This window comes from Balaenoptera borealis (genome assembly GCF_965194805.1).
Source record: "Balaenoptera borealis genome assembly, chromosome: 13".
NCBI classification, from domain to species: domain Eukaryota; kingdom Metazoa; phylum Chordata; class Mammalia; order Artiodactyla; family Balaenopteridae; genus Balaenoptera; species Balaenoptera borealis.
Genome location: NC_138870.1, coordinates 6,068,714 through 6,093,350, shown reverse-complemented (window position 1 = coordinate 6,093,350; position 24,637 = coordinate 6,068,714). Strand labels below are relative to the sequence as shown.

Here is a 24,637-nt window from a genome sequence, read left to right as displayed (position 1 = left end):
GGAATCAGGTACCTCTGACCTCAAAGTGCATCATACTTTTTAAAAAAATTTATTTACTTTATTTTTGGTCTTCGTTGCTGCACGCGAGCTTTCTCTAGTTGCGGCGAGCGGGGGCTACTCTTCGTTGCGGTGCACGGGCTTCTCATTACGGTGGCTTCTCTTGTTGCGGAGCACGGGCTCTAGGCGCACGGGCTTCAGTAGTTGTGGCACGTGGGCTCAGTAGTTGTGGCTCGTAGGCTCTAGAGTGCAGGCTCAGTAGTTGTGGTGCACAGGCTCAGTTGCTCCACGGCGTGTGGGATCTTCCGGGACCAGGGCTCGAACCCGTGTCCCCTGCATCGGCAGGTGGATTCTTAACCACTGCACCACCAGGGAAGCCCCATCCTACTTTTAATGCTGTGTCCTCCTGTAACCGAAAGTGGGGTCCAGCTGCTCGCCGCTCGAAAGCCAATAAAGAGGCAAGGTTGGTGGAAAGGAGAGTTTGCTTTGTTTTGGATGCCAGCAACCGGGATTGGGGGGGAGGGCGGACACCTGTCCAAAGGCCGAAACACCCCGCTCCTACAACCAGTGGGCAAGAGCTTTTATAGGTTGAGGGAGGGGGCTAATGCAGAAACAGCACAGTCAGCTCTGGCAGTATTCTTGAAATTGGTCATTGGTGGTCTGACCAGTGTCATCTTGATTGTTTTAGGTACACTTAATCTTCAGTTCCAGGGTTGGTTTGCTCCCATTTCCTTGAGGCCAGTTCTCGGAATTGTGGCAGCTTATGTCATGGCTACAGTCTGGTCATCATGCACTTAACTTCTTCCATCTGGTGGAGGTTTCAGTGTCTATAAGACAGCTCACAGGATATGGCTCAGAATATTATCTGTAGCCCTTAAGAAGGAACTAAAGGTCCTTGACTTTGCTTAATGACTAAATTGTTATTACTTGTCCTCCTTTGACTGTTTCGCTTTGTTTCTGCATTTTCTCACTTCTCTGATTAAACTTATTCTTTGGCTAAAGTTTTTCCACAGTCAAAAGCAGGCTGAGGACATGGGGGGCAGGGAACATAGGGTCCTGCTCCATTTCACTCCCAGTGAACAAGTAAAAGAGGAGTGGAGGATGAATGGGAAAGATTGAAACACAATGTAGTCATTTAGAAAAATCTCTAAGGAACTGTGGAATATATGATCTTGGGAGGGGAAGGATACATAGCTGGTGAAACAGAATGGAGTTTCGTGTTGAGTGTCTCCCCTCCCCTCCCACATGGTTTCTTTAGAAGGACTTCTTTCATTAGGTTGTTTGTTTTTTTTTAACATCTTTATTGGAGTATAAATTGCTTTACAATGGAGTGTTAGTTTCTGCTGTATCACAAAGTGAATCAACTATACGTATACATATATCCCCATATCCCCTCCCTCTTGCATCTTGCTCCCGCCCTACCAATCCCACCCCTCTAGGTGGTCACACAGCACCGAGCTGATCTCCCTGTGCTGTACGGCTGCTTCCCACTAGCTGTCTATTTTACATTTGCTAGTGTATATATGTCCATGACACTCTCTCACTTCATCCCAGCTTACCCTTCCCCCTCCCCATGTCCTCAAGTCCATTCTCTACGTCTGCATCTTTATTCCTGTCCTATACCCCTAGATTCTTCAGAACAATTTTTTTTTAGATTCCATATATATGTGTTAGCATACGGTATTTGTTTTTCTCTTTCTGACTTCACTCTGTATGACAGACTCTAGGTCCATCCACCTCACTACAAATAACTCAATTTCGTTTCTTTTTATGGCTGAGTAATATTCCATTCTATATATGTGCCACATCTTCTTTAGCCATTCATCTGTCGATGGACACTTAGGTTGCTTCCATGTCCTGACTATTGTGAATAGAGCTGCAGTGAACATTGTGGTACATGACTCTTTTTGAATTATGGTTTTCTCAGGGTATATGCCCAGTAGTGGGATGGCTGGGTCGTATGGTAGTTCTACTTTTAGTTTTTTGAGGAACCTCCATACTGTTCTCCATAGTGGCTGTATCAATTTACATTCCCACCAACAGTGCAAGAGGGTTCCCTTTTCTCCACACCCTCTCCAGCATTTATTGTTTGTAGATTTTTTGATGATGGCCATTCTGACCCATGTGAGGTGATACCTCATTGTAGTTTTGATTTACATTTCTCTAATGATTAGTGATGTTGAGCATCTTTTCCTGTATTTGTTGGCCATCTGTATGTTTTCTTTGTAGAAATGTCTATTTAGGTCTTCTGCCCGTTTTTGGATTGGGTTGTTTTTTTCTGTGGTATAGAGCTGCATGAGCTGCTTGTATATTTTGGAGATTAATTCTTTGTCAGCTGCTTCATTTGCAAATATTTTCTCCAATTCGGAGGGTTGTCTTTTCATCTTGTTTATGGTTTCCTTTGCTGTGCAAAAGGTTTTAAGTTTCATTAGGTCCCATTTGTTTATTTTTGTTTTTATTTCCCTTTCTCTAGGAGGTTGATCAAAAAGCATCTTGCTGTGATTTATGTCATAGTGTTCTGCCTGTGTTCTCCTCTAAGAGTTTTATAGTGTCTGGCCTTCCATTTAGGTCTTTAATCCATTTTGAGTTTATTTTTGTGTATGGTGTTAGGGAGTATTCTAATTTCATTCTTTTACATGTAGCTGTCCAGTTTTCCCAGCACCATTTATTGAAGAGGCTGTCTTTTCTCCATTGTATATTCTTGCCTCCTTTATCAAAGATAAGGTGGCCATATGTGCGTGGGTTTATCTCTGGGCTTTGTATCCTGTTCCATTGATCTATATTTCTGTTTTTGTGCCAGTGCCATGCTGTCTTGATTACTGTAGCTTTCTGGTATAGTCTGAAGTCAGGGAGCCTGATTCCTCCAGCTCTGTTTTTCTTTCCCAATATTGCTTTGGCTATTCGGGGTCTTTTGTGTTTCCATACAAATTGTGAGATTTTTTTGTTCTAGTTCTGTGAAAAATGCCTTTGGAAGTTTGATAGGGATTGCATTCAATCCGTAGATTGCTTTGGGTAGTACAGTCATTTTCACAATGTTGATTCTTCCAATTCAAGAACATGGTATATCTCTCCATCTGTTTGTATCATCTTTAATTTCTTTCATCAGTGTTTTATAGTTTTCTGCATACAGGTCTTTTGTCTCCTTAGGTAGGTTTATTCCTAGGTATTTTATTCTTTTTGTTGCAGTGGGAAATGGGAGTGTTTCCTTAATTTCTCTTTCAGATTTTTCATCATTAGTGTATAGGAATGCAAGAGATTTCTGTGCATTAATTTTGTATCCTGCTAGTCTACCAAATTCATTGATTAGCTCTAGTAGTTTTCTGGTAGCATCTTTAGGATTCTCTGTGTATAGTATCATGTCATCTGCAAACAATGACAGTTTTACTTCTTCTTTTCCAATTTGGATTCCTTTTATTTCTTTTTCTTCTCTGATTGCTGTGGCTAAAACTTCCAAAAGTATGTTGAATAACAGCGGTGAGAGTGGGCAACCTTGTCTTGTTCCTGATCTTAGTGGAAATGGTTTCAGTTTTTCACCATTGAGAACGATGTTGGCTGTGTGTTTGTCATATATGGCCTTTATTATGTTGAGGTAAGTTCCCTCTATGCCTGCTTTCTGGAGGGTTTTTATCATAAATGGGTGTTGAATTTTGTCAAAAGCTTTTTCTGCATCTACTGAGATGATCATATGGTTTTTATCATTCAATTTGTCAATATGGTGTATCACATTGATTTGTGTATATTGAAGAATCTTTGCATTCCTCAGATAAACCTCACTTTAACATGGTGTATGATTCTTTTAATGTGCTGTTGGATTCTGTCTGCTAGTATTTTGTTGAGCATTTTTGCATCTGTGTTCATGAGAGAGATTGGCCTGTAATTTTCTTTTTTTGTGACATCTTTGTCTGGTTTTGGTATCACAGTGATGGTGGCCTCGTAGAATGAGTTTGGGAGTGTTCCTCCCTCTGCTATATTTTGGAAGAGTTTGAGAAGGATAGATGTTAGCTCTTCTCTAAATGTTTGATAGAATTCGCCTATGAATCCGTCTGGTCCTGGGCTTTTGTTTGTTGGAAGATTTTTAATCACAGTTTCAATTTCAGTGCTTGTGATTGGTCTGTTTATATTTTCTATTTTTTTCTGGTTCAGTCTCAGAAGGCTGTGCTTTCCTAAGAATTTGTCCATTTCTTCCAGGTTGTCCATTTTATTGGCGTATAGTTGCTTGTAGTACTCTCTCATGATCCTTTGTATTTCTGCAGTGTCAGGTGTTACTTCTCCTTTTTCATTTCTAATTCTGTTGATTTGAGTCTTCTCCCTTTTTTTCTTGATGAGTCTGGCTAATGGTTTATCAATTTTGTTTATCTTCTCAAAGAACCAGCTTTTAGTTTTATTGATCTTTGCTATTGTTTCCTTCATTTCTTCTTCCTTTATTTCTGATCTGATCTTTATGATTTCTTTCCTTCTGCTAACTTTGGGGGTTTTTTGTTCTTCTTTCTCTAATTGCTTTAGGTGTAAGGTTAGGTTGTTTATTTGAGATGTTTCTTGTTTCTTGAGGTAGGATTGTATTGCTATAAACTTCCCTCTTAGAACTGCTTTTGCTGCATCCCATAGGTTTTGGGTCGTCGTGTTTTCATTGTCATTTGTTTCTAGGTATTTTTGGATTTCCTCTTTGATTTCTTCAGTGATCTCTTGGTTATTTAGTATCATATTGTTTAGCCTCCAAGTGTTTGTATTTTTTTACAGTTTTTTCCTGTAATTGATATCTAGTCTCACAGCGTTGAGGTTGGAAAAGATACTTGATACGATTTCAATTTTCTTAAATTTACCAAGGCTTGATTTGTGACCCAAGATATGATGTATCCTGGAGAATGTTCCATGAGCACTTGAGAAGAATGTTTTTGGATGGAATGTCCTGTAAATATCAATTAAGTCCATCTTGTTTAATGTGTCATTTAAAGCTTGTATTTACTTATTTATTTTCATTTTGGATGATCTGTCCATTGGTGAAAGTGGGGTGTTGAAGTCCCCTACTATGACTGTGTTACTGTTGATTTCCCCTTTTATGGCTGTTAGCATTTGCCTTATGTATTGAGGTGCTACCATGTTGGGTGCATAAATATTTACAATTGTTATATCTTCTTCTTGGATTGATCCCTTGATCATTATGTAGTGTCCTTCTTTGTCTCTTGTAATAGTCTTTATTTCAAAGTCTATTCTGTCTGATATGAGAATTGCTACTCCAGCTTTGTTTTGATTTCCATTTGCATGGAATATCTTTTTCCATCCCCTCACTTTCAGTCTGTGCATGTCCTTAGGTCTGAAGTGGGTCTCTTGTAGACAGCATATGTACGGGTCTTGTTTTTGTACCCATTCAGCTAGTCTGTGTCCTTTGTTTGGAGCATTTAATCCATTTACATTTAAGGCAATTATCGATATGTATGTTCCTATTACCATTTTCTTAATTGTTTTGGGTTTGTTATTGTAGGTCTTTTCCTTCTCTTGTGTTTCCTGCCTAGAGAAGTTCCTTTAGCATTTGCCGTAAAGCTGGTTTGGTGGTGCTGAATTCTCTTAGCTTTTGCTTGTCTGTAAAGATTTTAATTTCTCCATGGAATCTGAATGAGATCCTTGCTGGGTAGAGTAATCTTTGTTGTAGGTTTTTCCCTTTCATCACTTTAAATATGTCCTGCCACACCCTTCTGGATTGCAGAGTTTCTGCTGAAAAATCAGCTGTTAACCTTATGTGGATTCCCTTGGATGTTATTTGTTGTTTTTCCCTTGCTGCTTTTAATATTTTTTCTTTGTATTTAATTTTTGATAGTTTGATTAATATATGTCTTGGCGTGTTTCTCCTTGGATTTATCCTGTATGGGACTCTCTGAGCTTCCTGGACTTGACTATTTCCTTTCCCATATTAGGGAAGTTTTCAACTATAATCTCTTCAAATATTTTCTCAGTCCCTTTCTTTTTCTCTTCTTCTTCTGGGACCCCTATAATTCGAATGTTGGTGCATTTAATATTGTCCCAGAGGTCTCGGACACTGTCCTCAATTCTTTTCATTCTTTTATCTTTGTTCTGCTCTGCGGTAGTTATTTCCACTATTTTATCTTCCAAGTCACTTATCCGTTCGTCTGCCTCAGTTATTCTGCTCTTGATTCCTTCTAGAGAATTTTTAATTTCATTTATTGTGCTATTCATCATTGTTTGTTTACTCTTTAGTTCTTCTAGGTCCTTGTTAAATGTTTCTTGTATTTTCTCCATTCTATTTCCAAGATTTTGGATCATCTTTACTATCATTACTCTGAATTCTTTTTCAGGTAGACTGCCTATTTCCTCTTCATTTGTTTGGTCTGGTGGGTTTTTGCCTTGCTTCATCTGCTGTGTATTTCTGTCTTCTCATTTTGCTTAACTTACTGTGTTTGGGGTCTCCTTTTCACAGGCTGCAGGTTTTTAGTTCCTGTTGTTTTTGGTGTCTGCCCCCAGTGAGTAAGGTTGGTTCAGTGGGTTGTGTAGGCTTCCTGGTGGAGGGGACTGGTGCCTGTGTTCTGGTGGATGAAGCTGGATCTTGTCTTTCTGGTGGGCAGGACCACATCCAGTGGTGTGTTTTGGGGTGTCTATGAACTTATTATGATTTTAGGCAACCTCTCTTCTAGTGGTTGGGGCTGTGTTCCTGTCTTGCTAGTTGTTTGGCATGGAGTGTCCAGTACTGTAGCTTGCTGGTCGTTGAGTGGAGCTAGGTCTTAGCGTTGAGATGGAGATCTCTGGGAGAGCTCTCGCCAATTGATATTACAAGGGGCTGGGAGGTCTCTGGTGGAGCAATGTCCTGAACTTGGCTCTCTCACCTCAGAGGCTCAGGCCTGACACCCAGCCAGAGCACCAAGACCCTGTCAGCCACACAGCTCAGAAGAAAAGGGAGAAAAGAAAAAAACAAAAGAAAGAAAGAAAGAAAATAAAATAAAATATAGTTATTAAAATAAAAAATTTTAAAAATATTATTAAAATTAAAAAAATAAAAGTAATTTTAAAAAAAAGAGAGCAACCAAACCAATAAACAAATGCACCAATGATAACAAGTGCTAAAAACTATACTAAACAAAAAAACGGACAGACAGAACTCTAGGACAAATGGTAAAAGCAGACCTATACAGACAAAATCACACAAAGAAGCATACACATACACACAAAAAGCGAAAAAGGGGAAAAAATATATATATATATAAAAAGGAAGAGAGCAACAAAATCAATAGACAAATCTACCAATGATAATAAACTCTAAATACTAAACTAAGATATACGTATAAATCAGGAACTAGTCAGTCGCATTCAGCAAACCCCAAGTCTACAGTTGCTCCCAAAGTCCACCGCCTCAGTTTTGGAATGATTCATTGTCTACTCAGGTATTCCACAGATGCATGGTACATCAAGGTGACTGTGGAGATTTAATCCGCTGCTCCTGAGGCTGCTGGGAGAAATTTCCCTTTCTCTTCGTTCACACAGCTCCTGGGGTTCAGCTTTGGATTTGGACCTGCCTCTGCATATTGGTCACCCTCTGGCATCTGTTCTTTGCCCGGGCAGGAGGGGGTTAAAGGAGCGGCTGATTAGGGGACTCTGGCTCACTCAGGCCGGGGGGAGGGAGGGGTACGGATGCGGGGCGAGCCTGCGGCAGCAGAGGCCAGCGTGACGTGGCACCAGCCTGAGGTGTGCCGTGTGTTCTCTTGGGGAAGTTGTCCCTGGATCACGGGACCCTGGCAGTGGCGGGCTGCACAGGCTCCCGGGAGGGGCGGTGTGGATAGTGACCTGTGCTCACTCACAGGCTTCTTGGTGGTGGCAGCAGCAGCCTTAGCGTCTCATGCCCCTCTCTGGTGTCTGCGCTGATCGCCGCGTCTCGTGCCCGTCTCTGGAAGTCGTTTAGGCGGTGTTCTGAATCCCCTCTCCTCGTGCACCCCAAAACAGTGGTCTCTTGCCTCTTCGGCAGCTCCAGACCTTTTCCCAGACTCCCTCCCGGCTAGCTGTGGCACACTAGCCCCCTTCAGGCTGTGTTCACGCAGCCAACCCCAGTCCTCTCCCTGGGATCTGACCTCCGAAGCCCGAGCCTCAGCTCCCAGCCCCTGCCCGCCCTGGCGGGGGAGCAGACAAGCCTCTCAGGCTGGTGAGAGCTGGTGGGCACCAATCCTCTGTGTGGGAATCTCTCCGCTTTGCCCTCCGCCCCCCTGCGGCTGCGCTCTCCTCCGTGGCTCCGAAGCTTACCCCCCGCCACCCGCAGTCTCCGCCTGCGAAGGGGCTTCCTAGTGTGTGGAAACCTTTCCTCCTTTACAGCTCCCTCCCACTGGTGCAGGTCCCATCCCTATTCTTTTGTCTCTGTTTTTTCTTTTTTCTTTTGCCCTACCCAGGTACATGGGGAGTTTCTTGCCTTTTGGGAAGTCTGAGGTCTTCTGCCAGCGTTCAGTAGGTGTTCTGTAGGAGTTGTTCCACATGTAGGTGTATTTTTGATGTATTTGTGAGGAGGAAGGTGATCTCCACGTCTTACTCCTCTGCCATCTTGAAGGTCCTCCCTTTCATTAGGTTTTGCACTGAGATAGTCATGAAAATAAATGCTGACTCATGAGCACTGGACCCAAAAGAAGAGGATGAAACAGGTGAAAATCTACCTTCAGGTCAAAGGAAAATGTGGCCCCCTCTGTCTTTTGTTTCTATTGCTTTTTTAATTGTAAAAAAAAAGAAATCTGTTTCAGGGGGTGTTTTCAGCTAGCCTGGCATCAGAGAGCCAGGGAATGACAGAGAGGATCAGGGGTAACTCTTATAGGCTGGGCCAGTTCTGTTTAGGAGGACTGAATGGACAGTTTGTACCAGACTCAGAGTTCTTTGCAAACTTCTTGCAAGATTATCCGTCCTGGGATGCAGTCGTCAGACAGTCCCCACAGGGTTAGGTGAAGATACTGCCACACACTCTATCTCCCTTTTGGAGATTTACTAAGCACGTTATTTTAATGGTTCTGAGAAATCCTGCAATAAAGAAACTGGTTTAATCCCTTTATTTCCAGCTGCATTTGTCCATGTCATTGGCCTGAGTTCTTAATTGCAGACCTTGGAGTCCACTCTGGCTAGTTTAAGCAGCAAAGGAATTTGAGAACAATAAGTGACCAACAGAATATTCTATAAGGGCTAGAGAGCCAGGCCCTGAGCTACATAACCAGGAATAACACTGTCCAGACTGCAGGAGGGCTTGCAGGGAATACCACTGCCTTCATCTCTTGGCTCATATGGCTCAGGTATTAAAAAATGAGAATTGGATACCACAGAGCTATACCCACAAAAACTGCAGTCTGAGCCTTCCCAGCTGTCTTCATCAGCTTGAGTTGCTGTAACACAATAGCGTCGACTGGGTAGCTTATTTTTCACAGTTCTGGAGGCCATGAAGTTGAAGATTATGGAGCCAGCTGGTTTGGTCCTGATGAAGACCACCATCTCCCTGTACGCTCATGTGACCCAGGCTCTGTGTATATGTGGAGAGAGAGCTCTGGTGCCCTCTTCTTTTTTTTTTTTTATTTTTATTTTATACTGGACTATAGTTGATCTACAATATTGTGTTAGTTTCAGGTATACAGCAAAGTGATTCAGTTATACATATACATATATAGTATCTATTCTTTTTCAGATTCTTTTCCCATATAGGTTATTACAGAGTATTGAGTAGAGTTCCCTGTACTCTACAGCAGGTCCTTGTTGATTATCTGTTTTATATAAAGTAGTGTGTATATGTTAATCCCAAACTCCTAATTTATCCCCCCCTCCACCTTTCCCCTTTGGTAACCATAAGTTTGTTTTCTAAGTCTGTGAGTCTGTTTCTGTTTTGTAAATTAGTTCATTTGTATCATTTTTTTAGATTATGCATACAAACGATATCATATGATATTTATCTTTCTTTGCCTGACTTATTTCACTTAGTGTGATAACCTCTAGGTCCATCCATGTTGCTGCAAATGGCATTATTTCATTCTTTTTAATGACTAAGTAATATTCCATTGTATATATGTGCCATATCTTCTTTATCCATTCATCTGTTGATGGACATTTAGGTGCCCTATGAACATTGGTGGTGCCCTCTTCTTATAAGGGCACCAATACCATTGTGGAAGCCCCACCCTCATGGCCTCATCTAAACATAATTACCTCTCAAAGTTCCCACCTCCTAATACCATCACATTGGTAGGTAGGACATATGGATTCTAGAGGGGACACAGACATTCAGTCCGTAACACAAGGCTCTCTGTTTCTTTTTCTTTAACTTATACACAAGATCTGTATGCAACTAAATACAGAAAAGTATATATGAAATGGTCCTTATCTCCTCAGAGATTAGTTTTTTTAGTTTGGGAGACAAAATAGACTGCATGTGACTGGGTGTTCTCTCTCTGTCAGAATTCAGACAAGTAAAGATCAGGCATTTTGGAGCAGTCAAAGAAAGCTTCGAAAGCAGGGGGCTGCGTCTATGCCTTGAAAGAAGGCTGTCATGTAACAAGTTGATCTGCCATTATTTTGTTTAAAGAAACAGTTTCCCGGACTTCCCTCGTGGCTCAGTGGTTAAGAATCTGCCTGCCAATGCAGGGGACACAGGTTCGAGCCCTGGTCTGGGAAGATCCCACATGCCGCGGAGCAACTAAGCCCACGTGCCACAACTACTGAGCCTGCACTCTAGAGCCTGCACACCACAACTACTGAAGCCCGCGCGCGTAGAGGCCGTGCTCCTCAACAAGAGAAGCCACCACAGTGAGAAGTCTGTGCACCGCAATGAAGAGTAGCCCCCGCTTGCCACAACTAGAGAAAACCCACGTGCAGCAACGAAGACCCAACGCAGCCAAAAGTAAATAAATTTAAAAAACCCAGTTTCCCTTGGATGCAGATTTATTTTCTAAACAAACAACAGACTGACTCGGGTTTATCAAAACACTTAGTGACTCAGGTGTTGCTTCAGGAGAAGATGAGGTAGTGGTGCCCTGACCAGTCTTGGGGCATGCCAGGGTCATGGCAAGGGCGAGAGCCCAAAATCTCTCTCAGTCTGCTTAAGGGTCGCTGAGCCTAGGTTCCTTGGGCTGATTGGAACCATTAGCAGATATACATGATCCATTCCTTTCTCTAGGGAAAACTACACCAGTCACTGCTCCCATGGCAGGCTGTGACTGTCTAACAGATCCCCAGAGAAAACTATTCTTTGGTCTTTCTCAGAAACACAATTAGAGAGCTCAAGTTATGATGGAGACAATCGAATTTATCTGGAAGGAAAACCTGTTTTCATGAGAGCCCTACTTCAAGGAATGAGAATCCTGAGCATTCGCTCATAACACTTTGCCATCCCAGTCCTCAGAATGGGTCTCACCATCACCGGCCATCAGTTAGGCTGTTTTTCTGTCCCCACACTGGGGCAACCACAGGAGGCACTTGGGCACGTGATTTTTCTCGGAGGAGTTGGAGGAGAACATGGTCTGGGCATCTCAACCCTCTGAAACAGCACCCTGTTCTCAGCTTTCTGATTGAAAGTCACTCCGTGATAGTCATCAAACAAAGCTGGTGAGACACATGGTCACTGTGGTGTAGGAGCTTACCATCTCAGAGAGAACACATTTGTTATGGACAAACATCCAGAAAATATACAGACCAAAAAAAAAGATGTGCCAAAGCCACATCTGGCCCCTTTGAAGCCGTGAGCCCATCCCCTCCACCACTGCTACAAAGGAAAGTCTCCAATCCCCTCCAAACATCTGGGTGAACACACCTGTCTTTCCAGTACTTTGGTTGGAATTGGAGACAGCTTGCCGTTTTTTCATTCCCAGGCATCTCCTCTACCACTTGGCCCATCCACTCTGGACCCAGAAGTCTTTTTTAGAGTGTAAGAGAGGCAAGAACTCAGTCATTTGGACAGTATGTTGGATGTTCCCCACCCATCAACTCTTATCAGCTCCATGACAGATGAAACCTACACACGGCTGTTTTCCTTGAAGGCTAAATTTCCTTCCTTATGCTTGATGTGTGTTTACTATGCCACACTTTAATTGATGGCATTTGCATGTAATTCATAAAGCTGTGAGCAAGTCACTTCCTACATCTCATTATCCTCATGTCTTGATGAAAAGCATATAATAATACATAATATATAACAGGATATAATACCTATTTAGTATATAATAATGTAATAATCTCTAAGGTATTGTCATTTCAGCTCTAGCATTCTATGAACCTCTCCTCTATTCAATGAAACTGGTCACTGCCGATTCCAATACAAGTCACTTTTCTTTCAAAATATTTTTCCTCATTTTAGTTCCTAATCTGTTAGTGAACACATACAACCTAATCATACAGTTGAAGTCAGGAATGTAGAGCAAAAGTTCTTCCACCAAGCCCTATGGTATTTTATCTTCAAAGTTCTCTGTAATTCTACAGGTTGTGATTGAGTTTGTTCACCTGAAATCACACGATTATGATTATTGGGTCTTCCATGCCCCACTCAGAGCCCACTCTCACTCAGTAGATTAGACCCATCAATCCAGAGCTCATGCACCTGGCAATATCCTTATGTATGATAGAGAAACATGAAATAAGCCAAGAAAAAAGGGGAGTCTTTTATAGGCAAAAGAGAAATGACCGTTGAGCCTGACAGTGAGGAAGGAATAGTGTAAATTATAAAAACTAGACCCAGTGGTCTTTAACTCTTTCATGGAGGCAACACATCTCTGTAAGGCAGTGATTGTTCAACAGATCTGGGTTTAAATCCAGGCATTGCAATATAGTCCCTGTGAGACCTTGGGAAAGTTATTCTAGAAAGACACACGGTTATGTAAAAATACAGCTTGCATATATGCTCAGGTCTCTAGAAAAGAGAAAATATGGGTATCCAAGAAAGGAAGAACCATTCCTGGGAGTACAGGTAGCCAAGGTGTTACTGAGTGTCATTGGCTTTTATGCTTACAAGTGATGCTCTCTGAATGTTTCCAGTCCAGGGAGTGAGCTGAAAAGACCTTCTCAGGAACAGTGTTTTTCTCTTCTGTTCTGGGACCCATGGCTTGTGGTTCATGGTAGCTCTTCGGTGCCTTCAGAGCCTGCATCCAATTTTTCCCCTCAGGGAGATAAATATTAATCTTCGAGACCAGACTTGATTTTTAAAAACAGAAACAAGTCTGAGGAGTTATGTAGGTAATCATACTGAATAAGAATATTTGGGGTAAAAAAATATGGTTATACACATAGATTGATCATTTTTCATGTTTGTTATTTACTTCTGAAAGCAATTTGCTGAGATTCTGCCAAAGAGAATTTAAAAATGTTAAAGACTATTGAACTGACTTTGCTGGTAAGCCAGGTAGTCAGCTGTAATTTATCTAACTCCCTAAGGGTGCACCGTTCTCCTTAGATTCTTTGTGTGTGCATGTGCGTGCGCGTGTGCGTGTGCGTGCATGTGTGTGTATTGCTAAAAGCACCACCACTCCAAATTCTAGTGTCTTCTTGAGTCGACCAGTCCAGTAGGCTTCTTGCATTAGATTGTTTCCCAATCTTTAGTCATTTGTCAGCCAACTTTTAAATTGTTTTCCATTACCTACCTAGACAGCTATTTGCATATTAATTTCCTCTAAACCAATTTTTTAAGTCCATCACATTTCTGAAAATGGAAAACTAACACTATCAGTTACCCTGAATAGCAAATAGTAGAAAGAAATACAATAAAACTGATCCATTATTAATCAATGAAGTTAGCCTAAGATCTGCATTCTCTTTATTGAAAAAGAAGTCGCACAAGTCCCGGGGAGTTGTTACAGGCATACCAGCAGCAGACTGGGGTTTTCTCCTGGACTGCAATCAGAGGGACGAGCTGAGAGCAGTAAAGGGAATAATTCTTCCAGGTGCTCTAACGAGATGTTAGGCCAAGTCTAGTGATCTTCCAAAAACATCACATGAGCTGCTAGTGGAACGTGTCCTTTGCTTGGGAGACATTGGCTTAGCACAATGTTCTTGCCTTTTAACCCCACAGGTCTCCACGGGGCTGGCACAGATACCAGGCATGTCCATGAATACTGTACACCTGTCCTTTGGGACCTGGATAAGCATCTTCAGCTTCCAGACCTCTCCCTTGCTACCCCTAAATCTGGCAGGTGCCCCAGACGGCCACCATGGAAGGCCAGCACCATCCAGACAGAAGCATGTCCCACTTTTGCTAGGCCTGCTTCAGAGCCCCTGGAGGTGGAAAAATGAAGTGCTTTCAAAGGAAGCAGCAAAACTGGGAGCAGTAACTCTTTAAGGGCAATGAGGACATGATACTAGAAGAAACTGAAGTTGTGTGGTTTGGCCTTGAATTCTCCCCACTCACACAACCCCAGGCTCCTGGGGCCTGACACAGTTGTGACAGATGCTTTCCAGAGGGGAGCCAGGTGGTTTTCAACACAACAGGCCCCAGAATAATGCTGATTGGCAGCTCCTTCTGAGATAACTTCAGACATGGCTGGCTTGCAGGGCAGAATCTGATCTTGTGCTATTTATTATCTGAGTCCATTGATGGGGATTTTCCTCATCTCCCCCACCACACACACACACACACCACCTTTCCCATATGTGTTTGTGCAAAATGGACTTTGGATCCAAACATCATGGTGCCCCCAAACACACCACAGCACATCCCAAGTCCTTGCTATAATTTTATCTCAAACTCAGCTCCAGTATTCCGTGAAGCAAAATTGGAAATGGCCTTTAATCATTCAGAGAGATGAATTTTTTGTGTGTGTGTGTGTGTGTGTGTGTGTGTGTGTGTGTAAGGGTAAATGCTCTTTTTCAGGTGCCAGATTCTTTCCTGAGCGATGTCTGAAATGGACAGAGCTGATGAATTAATACTTCCACTGGCAAAATGTTTCCCAGTCCCTATTCTTGCTAGAAACACCAGATCACACCCCAAAATAGCCACAATATACCCCTGCACACAGCCAGAAAGATTTCATAAACTTTCTTCTTTTTTTGATAAATGTGATAAATATTGTATTTCAAGACATAAAACAGTCTCTCTTTAAAGCCATCACAGGCAAGGGAAGCTGTGTGTTCCTCTCAATACAGTGGAATATGGCTGTGAATCAGAGGTTTAAGGAACAAATTTGAATCCTGTCCCGTGTCAAGAAGAGGAATACACAGCTCTGAGGTTGATGTGTTTCTCTTCTTCGGCCCATGGCAGGCTTGCTTCTGCCTTCTTTCACGAGGCTCGAGGTCTGTGAAGCCAGGGTCTGTGGAGGACTCCTGGGGCCTGGATCCTGCAGCCAGGAGGCCAAGGCGTGACCGACAGTCACCGTGATCTCAGGGTGAACCTGTGGGGCACAAGCAGGGGAAAGGCTCGGAGGCTTCTGGATGGAGTTTCTCAGACTTGTCATTAACAAGAGACAGAGAAAGAGCAGATGAAAAGGAGATGAGGGTAACATCAAAGGAGTTATTTTGACAAGCGAATGCATCATACGGTAGGAATCATAATCTGAAGTTTTCCAAATGCCCCATCTGTGTGTTATACAATGTGCAGGATTCCCCTTAAATCCTGCTCTCGAGGGACTTCCTTTATTAATGTTTTGAATGGGCACTGAGATCTCCAGGAGGGAAACTCCTGGTAAGGAGAGGTTCGTAAGAATTATTTGTGGATATTTGGACCCACCCACAGCGTATTGCATTCCCGACTGCGGTGTCCTTCCTGAGGCTGTCCTCTGCCCTGGCCTTCGTTGCCACAGGGTCTCACAGTTGAGCATCTCTTCCTGTGACTGCTCTTTCCTTGCCCTCTGAAGACTCCTTCCCCTCCACTCCACCCACAGGAGGTATTCGTTGCTAGAGTTTCCATTGTTCTTTCCATGATGGTTCTTGGGTCTCTAGCTCCAACCCAGACCTGTTTTCAGAGCTCTAGACCACATATAACTGTTTACTAGACATCCCTACTTAATTGTCTCATGGAACCCTCCATCTCAACAACTTCTCCTCCCCTTCTCCTCTTGTGTCCCCCAGCTTAGCCAACTCTGCCACCATCCACACAAACGGCCAAGGACTTTGGGGGGTCATCCTTGGTTCATCTTCCCTTCCCAACTGCAATTCCCCCCCAGCTTCTTAATCCCACCTCCTCAGCATGTCTTTATCTGTCTACTTCCCTTCATGTCCTTGGCAATCATCCTGGCCTCTGCTACCCTGATCTCTCACTTGAACCCCTGCATCCAGATGGCTTACAAGGCCATCTTCATGAACTTGTGCTACCTCTCAAGTCATCTTTCATCACTTTCTCTCCTACTCTATGCTCCGAACATTTTGAACTCCTTTTAGTCCCTGCAGTGACCATTCTTGCACTGTCTTTGCCTGTTGCACAAATAATTCCCTCTGCCTAGAACACACACCTTCCCCTTTCACAGCTCTCTCTCACTTTCCCACGCTGCTTCTATCATCTTTCATCCTTCGGTTGGTTTACACAGCTCTTCCCCAGGGAAACCTTGCAGGTTAGGTTGCCCATGATTCCCTAAATCGCTCCCTTTATAATACTCATTATACCATATTGGTGACACTTGTTTAAGTGTCCACTTTCCCAGCTTAATTACCTCATTAAACACATCAGATGTCTTTTATTTCTTATTTATTATTTTGGTTTTGCTTTATCATTTTTAAAAATTGAAATACAGTTTATTTACAATATTGTGTTAGTTTCAGGTGTACAGCAAAGTGATTCAGCCATATATATGTATATATTCTTTTTCAGATTATTTTTCACTATACGTTCCTATAAGATATTGAATATAGTTCCCTGTGTTATATAGTAAATCCTTATTGTTTATCTATTTTATGTATAATAGTTTGTATCTGTTAATCCCAAACTCCTAATTTATCCCTCCCCCGTCCCTTTTCCCTTTGGTAATCGTAAGTTTGTTTTCTATGTCTGTGAGTCTGTTTCTGTTTTGTGTATAGATTCATTAGTATTATTTTTTAGATTCCACATATAAGTGATATCATATTTGTCTTTCTCTGACTTATATCACTTAGTATGATAATCTCTAGGTCCATCCATGTTGCTGCCAGTGGCAATACTTCATTCTTTTTAAACACATCAGATGTCTTATTGGTCACATGTATTTTTTCCTGGAGACCATCCTCTAGGAACCCTCCATTATCCTGTTCAGACCAGGAGTGTTTTTTCACTAAACCTTCCATATAGCTGTCAATCCCTGTTAGGTCCAACACTTGTTTTTCTGGTGGATTCTTTGCCAGATTCCATACTGTTTTCTCTATTGCTTTATATCCTTGGTTGGTGAAATTCATCCTCCAGGAACTTCATGAGAATGGAGGCATAGAAATATATCTTTTTTGAAAACTTGCATGTTTGAAAATGTCTTTATTCTGCCTTTGCACTCGTTGTATACTTTGGCTAGGTATAAAATTCTATGCTAAAAATCATTTGCCTTCTCAATGTTAATACATTTCCCTGGAGTTTTCTATTGTAAAGGGCTGATGTTGAGAATTCTAATATCCTTTTGCTTATAATTTTTAGAGAATCTATCTTTGTCCTTCTGGACCTGGAAGCTGTTAGAATCCTTTTCCTTCTTCTTAGAGTTCTGAAATCTCAAGGTGATATGTTTTGGTGGAGGTCCTTTTCTTTCTTCATTTTGGTGAGTAGGTCCTTACAATCAGAGAGTGCATGTCCTGGGACTTCCCTGGCGGTCCAGTGGTTAAGACTACGCACTTCCAATGCAGGGGGTGCGGGTTCGATCCCTAGTTGGGGAACTAAGATCCCACATGCCGTGCGGTGTGGCCAAAAAATTTTTTTTAAAAAAAAGTGCATATCCTTCACCTCTGGGACATTTTCTTATATTTCTCTTGTAGTTTCTTCCCCACCATTTTCTCTGTCTTCTCTCTCTGCGTAAATGTTGAAGTTCATAGATTGATTAATTTCCTTCTCTTTTCTTTCCTCTTGCCCATATATTTGTCTTTAGTTCTATTTTCTTTTTTCCCTAAGAGGTTATTGATTTTTAACTTCCTATCATTTTATTGGATTTATGTCAGATCCAGAGTTTCCCTGGTTCATTTTCTTCTCTGAATAAACTTTTTGCTCCTGTTGGTGTTGGGAAGTGGTGGTCACTTGGGCAATATGGGTGGACAGAGAGATTAGGGTCTACTGTTCCTTTAATAGTGCATTGACTAATCCCTACCTCCTGCCTTTGGTGATACCTGGTGCCTGCAATTCCTGAGCCTTTCTGCGATTTTTCAGCATGAGTTGACTTGCTTTTCCCTTCTGTCTTCCACTGTAGGTACTTGGTATTCAGCCATCACAGCTTTGCTAACTCCTTCATTCACTGTTCATCTTCCAAGATAGTCATTAATATCTCTCATACTCTACTGTATTCATGACTATTTTCTTTAACCTCGTGGTTTTATACATTTTAAAATTCATTCACTATCATTTTAGTAGCATTTCAGAAGTGGACAGGGATATATGCATGTGTTCAATTTTCCATGTTTAGTTAAAACCATTTACTATTCTTTACTAAAGATGTGGCCGAGTTTTCTGATTACTGGTACTTGGCGGAAAAGTGTTAATTTGAGTTCTGGTTCTAGACCTTCCCTTCCTCCTTCCCTCTCTCCCTCCCTTCTTTTCCTTCCTTCTTTTCTTGTCTCTCTTTTCTTTATGTTTTTTCTTCATCCTGTCCTTCTGTCCCGACTCACAAACAGGGTCTCAGCCACTTCATACTATTTGGCTTCAGAATCTTTAGGTTCCATCTAGGCTTTTCTTAATTTCTTGTGATCACAGAATTATTGCTTGCTATCTTATTATGAAATATTTTATTTTACTGTTGCTTATATGGATCTCAACTCATTCTTTAGATCCTCCTGTGATGATGAGGATGAGGATGACAATGATAAGGACAATGATAGATATATTTATGGAGCTCTTGACATGTACCAAGCCCTAAATTAAGCATGTTACATAGATTATCTCCTTTAACTGACCCAATGGGCTAGTTAATATTTATTTTCTCATCTTATAGATAAGAAAACTAAAGCTTCTGGAGTTTTCATAACTTGCCCAAGAAAATATAGCTGTTGAGTTGTAAAACTAGGTTTTAAAGAACGATTCCCTGACATCAAAGATCAGACTTTTACCCATACCACAATACTACAGGTTTCTTGATGACAAGTGGTATTAGACAAGGCACCAATCAAAACATTATTTTGAACCATGGGATTCCCACTACTTGCCCGAACACTTTCTAACAATAGAATGAGATGCCTAATGATTTCGTGAGTGCTCCTCTGGAAATAGCTACACAGGGGTTGGATGGTCTTGTGTGAGGATGTGTGGTGTGTGTGGGGAGGATTCCTGCATTCGGATGGAGCATGGACTTTACAATCCCTTTATTTTATTTTGTTTTTTTACATTAATGATAGTTAACATTTATTGAGCAGTTACCTTGTTCCAAACATGGTTGCTATTAAATTGCCTTTATATACCTTATCTCATTGAATTGACTCTAGGACCTATCTTTTAGCATCATCTTCATTTATTAAGGAGGAAACTGAGGCTAAAGAGATTGTTTGACTTGCACAGGGTCACACACTAGGGACTGAAGAGCTGAGATTTCAACTTATAATTATCAGGAACTATAAGCTAAAGACCAAGACAATCAGAGATTTTCCCTGAATGAGCAATAGCCACAGCAAGTTTAAACAGAGTGGTGGCTGAAGACTCACATGGGAAGTAAAGTTGATCTTCTGCTTCCCATCCTCTTGGTTCCCCTTCTCTTTTTGGTTCTTGCTCTCATGAATTCCGTGTGTCAATCCCAAGTCTCCTTCATGGAGACCTTGACCATGAATTGTGGAGGGAAAGAAACCTGGGCCAGAGCCAGAAGACCTGGGTCCTTATACCAGGCTTCAGACTGCAAGCAACCCCCAGCCACTCTGAGTCTCAGCCCTCTCAGCTGTAAAATGGTAATAATAACCTTCAATTATAGGCACAATCCCTTTAAACATTTCAAGTTTATGCTTCTGACCGTTCTGCTGTTAGTTCTCCTTCCACGGTCTCCTAGAAACTTTCTCTTAGACCAATCAGCAGAATTGGGACCTCACTCCTTATCCTCATTTCGTTCTCTGTGTATTGTGTATCAGTGGGAGGTACGAAAAGATCGTACCTTCAGGCATTTAATTAATCTTAGCATTTAATATTAAAAATAATAATAGCTAGCATCTATTGAATGCTTACTATGTCCAGATATTGTGCTAAGGATGGTATAAACACTGTTTCACTTCATCCTCATACCAATCCCAAGAGGCTGGGCTATTATTATCTTGTTATCATTCTAGACCAAAAATGTCCTGAATGTGGTTGACTTAGTCTACTCAGTCTCCCATAACTAATACCATAGACGGGGGGGGCTTAAACAACAGAAATGTGTTTTCTCACAGTTCTGGAGGCTGGAAAATCCAAGGTAAGGACTGGCAGGGTTTGGTTTCTAGTGGGGGCCTTCTTCCTGGCTTTCATATGACTGTGACCTCACATGGTGGAGAGAGATTTATGTCTCTTCCTTTTCTTACAAGGCAAACAATCCTTTGGGTTAGGACCCACCTTTATAACCCCATTTAACCATAAGTACTTCCTAAAAGCCCTGTCTTCACATATGGTCACAATGGGGCTCTGAGTTTCAACATCTGAATTTTGGGGGATACAATTCACCCCATAGCAATGGTGGACAACGTTTAGCTTGGCTTTAATGGACATACACTATTCATGTTATTAAGACATGAAAATGTTTGAGATGAGAAGATGGCATCTTTCTACTACTTTCTCAACACCCTCCCTTCCCCATGAAGAGGGTGGACAGATCACCTGTTAGAAAATAGGACTGTCTCAATGTTTGACAGGAAGGGCCAACACTCCTGTTGCTTATCAAACAGCAGGAAGAATGTAAGTTTCTTTGGGTTTGAAGAAACTTGGTCCTTTGTGGGATGATCCTTTTATTATCCAGACAAAGGACCTCCTGGGATTGTCTTTAAGAGAAAAGTAGTCTCCTTAGTGTTCCTCTCTCTGTCCTTAGATGAGAGATGGCTCCAGTATCAAAACTTAGTTGTTTTTCTCCTTTCTGTCTACAGCACTAACCCTCTCCTCCAGAGGCTTTTGGTGACTGGTCCCTTTCTTTTCCAGGAAGCTAAAGAAACTATTCCGGAAGATGAAAGATGAGACAGAGCCTGGAGCAGCTGACTCTGCCTGTTCAAAGCATCCAAAGCAGTGGGGTCTAGACTACAGCTTGGAACCATACACTGGACTGACGCCAGAGTACATGGAAATGAGTAAGATCCCATGGGCTTTCCTTCCACTGGGGGTGGGTTCAGATAAGGGCTCAGGGAGAGGGTTAGGAAAACAACTGAGGCAGCCTCTGCTCCTTCCCGGGCTTCATGGCGACACAGTGTCGCCTTCAGTGCCACGTGGAAGTTGAGGAGGGTGTGGGTAGAAGGAGCCCTGGGCTGAGAACCGGGAGCGTCTCATCACCAACTTGATACTCAAAAGGTGCCTTCTTCTTTTTGGGCCACCTGTCCTCATCTGTCAAATGACAGGTGTCGTCTCTCAGGTTCCTTCCCGTGGTTTCTACCATGAGAGGCAAATTGGGAAGTCTGATGATATTTAAGAATGGAATTTCCATTCAGAAAGAGTAAAGTAGTCCTCTGACACTTGGGACAAGGATATATAAAATCTCGACAAGGAGAATATAGGAGAGCCCCTCACTCTGATCAGGCAGGGCTGGGTAAAATGTCAGCTTTCCTCTAAAAATGGTGGGGATGTTTTGGGTAGGGGGTGAGAGGAAGATTTCTAGTTATAGTCTGATTGTTCTTGGATGAGGCCTAAGAGTAGGAGCATGTGCAGCGCAGGCCAATAGAACACAGTCATTTCAGACATGGTTTGGAAGCCACGTGTTCTCCATCATGAGCAGTGGCCCAGCTTGGACCAGCTGCCTTCAAACACTTGGCTGCTCATTAATAATCCTGATGTTTCACTGGGGTGAATATTTGAGAAGCCTGTTTCCAAGACTTGGAACTAATGAATTAAAAACATAGGACCAAGAGGGCAGACATACCATCTAAACATTGACTCAATCTAGAGTGAACGGAGAAACATGAGTCAGATCCAACGAAAGAATCACTCAGGACTTCATATCATGGGACCCTCATTGTGTTTGCATAATGACTCCTGCCTTCTTTGGTTAATTCCTTTTAACGGGGGCTACTAATGCCTCTGTGTACCACGTACCTCACTCGTTATTTCTAATTGATATTTATCCTCTGTCTTCATAAGAGAGAGAGAGAGAGAGACAGAGTGTGTGTGTGTGTGTGTGTGTGTGAAGGGTAGAGGGATGGACAAGGTCTAGATGAGATGGCCAACAGAGTTCTGTTCTAGCTCTGGGGTCTCTAAAATTCCAGGCAAAGCCTGAGCTTTGTCATCTGAATAAACGCCCCAGAGAAGAAACAATCATTATGTCTGCCTCAGGAACAATAGACAAAGAAAATATCAAGACACAGTTTGTGTAAACACATAGCTCTCTGATGCTTTTTGCCTCTTGCTAAGGACTACCTCTCATCCCTCTCCAACACTGAGCCCCATATTTACGCAGAGATGACCGCTCAGATTTCAGATGTCATTCTGCGTCTGCCATCCTCTCAGAAAGAGATCGCTGCCAGATTGAGGCTTCCATTCGGGAAGGGGCTTACGCTAGAACCCTCGTAGCTCTGTCTTTCAAACCCCACCCTCCATCTCCAGTCCCTCCCCACAACCACGCAGTAATTTGTGTAGGTGTTACATGCCTGTCTGCCTGTCTGTACAGAGAGCTGGCTATTTCAAAGCTCCCTGTCTTGAGTGATTAAGAGCAGAGACCCTTGAGCCATACTCCCTGGGTTCAAATCCTGGCTCTATCACCAACTAGCTGGATAGCTTTGGGTAAATGGCTAACGCTAACCCTAGTCCTAAGCCTAACTTCATGGGATTGTTGTATCAATATATAATGAATTAATGTCTGTGAAGTGCGTAGAAGAGTGTGTAGCACAAACAAAAGCTGTGTCAAGTGTTGTTGTTTCTCCTAATGGTCTTGAGGCCCCAGGAAGGCAGGATATAGGAAAACACGCTGTACTTTGTCAGCTACTGTCACCAAACAGACACGCACTATGTCATGTTCAGACTCGGGCACTTACCAAGTAATGAGAAGACAGAAAAAACAAGAACTAGAAGACTTGGTGATTTTTGGAAGAAGTTCACCCCAAGACTGTAGAGAGTGAAATTCGTTCCATAGATTAAACAAACAAGCAAACTACTTACAGGTTATAAGGGAACAAAACAACCATAAAACAAAAAGTTTGAAAACATAAGGAAACATGTCTCCCAAAACTTTCCTCATTCAAGCCCAACTTTTGGTAGCATTTTGGTGCCATATCTTAGGCCCCTTTTGTTATTTTTAAATAACAGATTTTATTTTATTTTATTTTTTTAAATAAAAATGTTCCTATTTATTTATTTATTTTAACATCTTTATTGAAGTATAATTGCTTTACAGTGGTGTGTTAATTTCTGCTTTATAACAAAGTGAATCAGCTATACATACACATATACCCCCATATCTCTTCCCTCTTGCGTCTCCCTCCCACCCTCCCTATCCCACCCCTCTAGGTGGTCACAGAGCACCGAGCTGATCTCCCTGTGCTATGTGGCTGCTTCCCACTAGCTATCGGTTTTACATTTGGTAGTGTATATATGTCCATGCCACTCTCTCACTTCGTCCCAGCTTACCCTTCCCCCTCCCCGTGTCCTCAAGTCCATTCTCTAGTAGGTCTGCATCTTTATTCCCATCCTGCCCCTAGGTTCTTCATGACCTTTTTTTTTTTTTTTTTAAGATTCCATTTATATGTGGTAGCATACGGTATTTGTTTTTCTCTTTCTGACTTACTTCACTCTGTGTGACAGACTCTAGGTCCATCCACCTCACTACAAATAACTCAATTTCGTTTCTTTTTATGGCTGAGTAATATTCCATTGTATATATGTGCCACATCTTCTTTATCCATTCATCTGTCGATGGAGACTTAGGTTGCTTCCATGTCCTGGCTATTGTAAATAGAGCTGCAGTGAACATTGTGGTACATGACTCTTTTTGAATTATGGTTTTCTCAGGGTATAGGCCCAGTAGTGGGATTGGTGGGTCATATGGTAGTTCTATTTTTAGTTTTTTAAGGAACCTCCATACTGTTCTCCATAGTGGCTGTATCAATTTACATTCCCACCAACAGTGCAGGAGGGTTCCCTTTTCTCCACACCCTCTCCAGAATGTATTGTTTGTAGATTTTTTGATGATGGCCATTCTGACTGGTGTGAGATGATATCTCATTGTAGTTTTTATTTGCATTTCTCTAGTGATTAATGATGTTGCGCATCCTTTCGTGTGCTTGTTGGCAATCTGTATATCTTCTTTGGAGAAATGTCTGTTTAGGTCTTCTGCCCATTTTTGGATTGGGTTGTTTGTTTTTCTGATATTGAGCTGCATGAGCTGCTTGTAAATTTTGGAGATTAATCCTTTGTCAGTTGCTTCATTTGCAGATATTTTCTCCCATTCTGAGGGTTGTCTTTTCTTCTTGTTTA

The 24,637-nt window shown here is 42.0% G+C and overlaps 1 protein-coding gene and 1 long non-coding RNA gene across 9 annotated transcripts in view; one reads left to right on the top strand and one right to left on the bottom strand.

Moving 5' to 3' along the window:
- LOC309609022 overlaps positions 1-3,677 on the bottom strand; it is a 447,877-nt gene extending 444,200 nt beyond the window's left edge. Inside the window, exon 1 of the long non-coding RNA XR_014233205.1 lies at positions 58-3,677. This is a non-coding gene — a long non-coding RNA (uncharacterized lncRNA). The remainder of the gene's footprint in view (positions 1-57) is intronic.
- ANO2 (anoctamin 2) overlaps positions 1-24,637 on the top strand; it is a 350,657-nt gene that overhangs the window by 292,980 nt on the left and 33,040 nt on the right. For all 8 annotated transcript variants that reach the window (XM_082349769.1, XM_082349772.1, XM_082349775.1 and 5 more), the window contains one exon: positions 21,164-21,309. In XM_082349769.1, the coding sequence (XP_082205895.1) occupies positions 21,164-21,309 (146 nt within the window). The remainder of the gene's footprint in view (positions 1-21,163; positions 21,310-24,637) is intronic.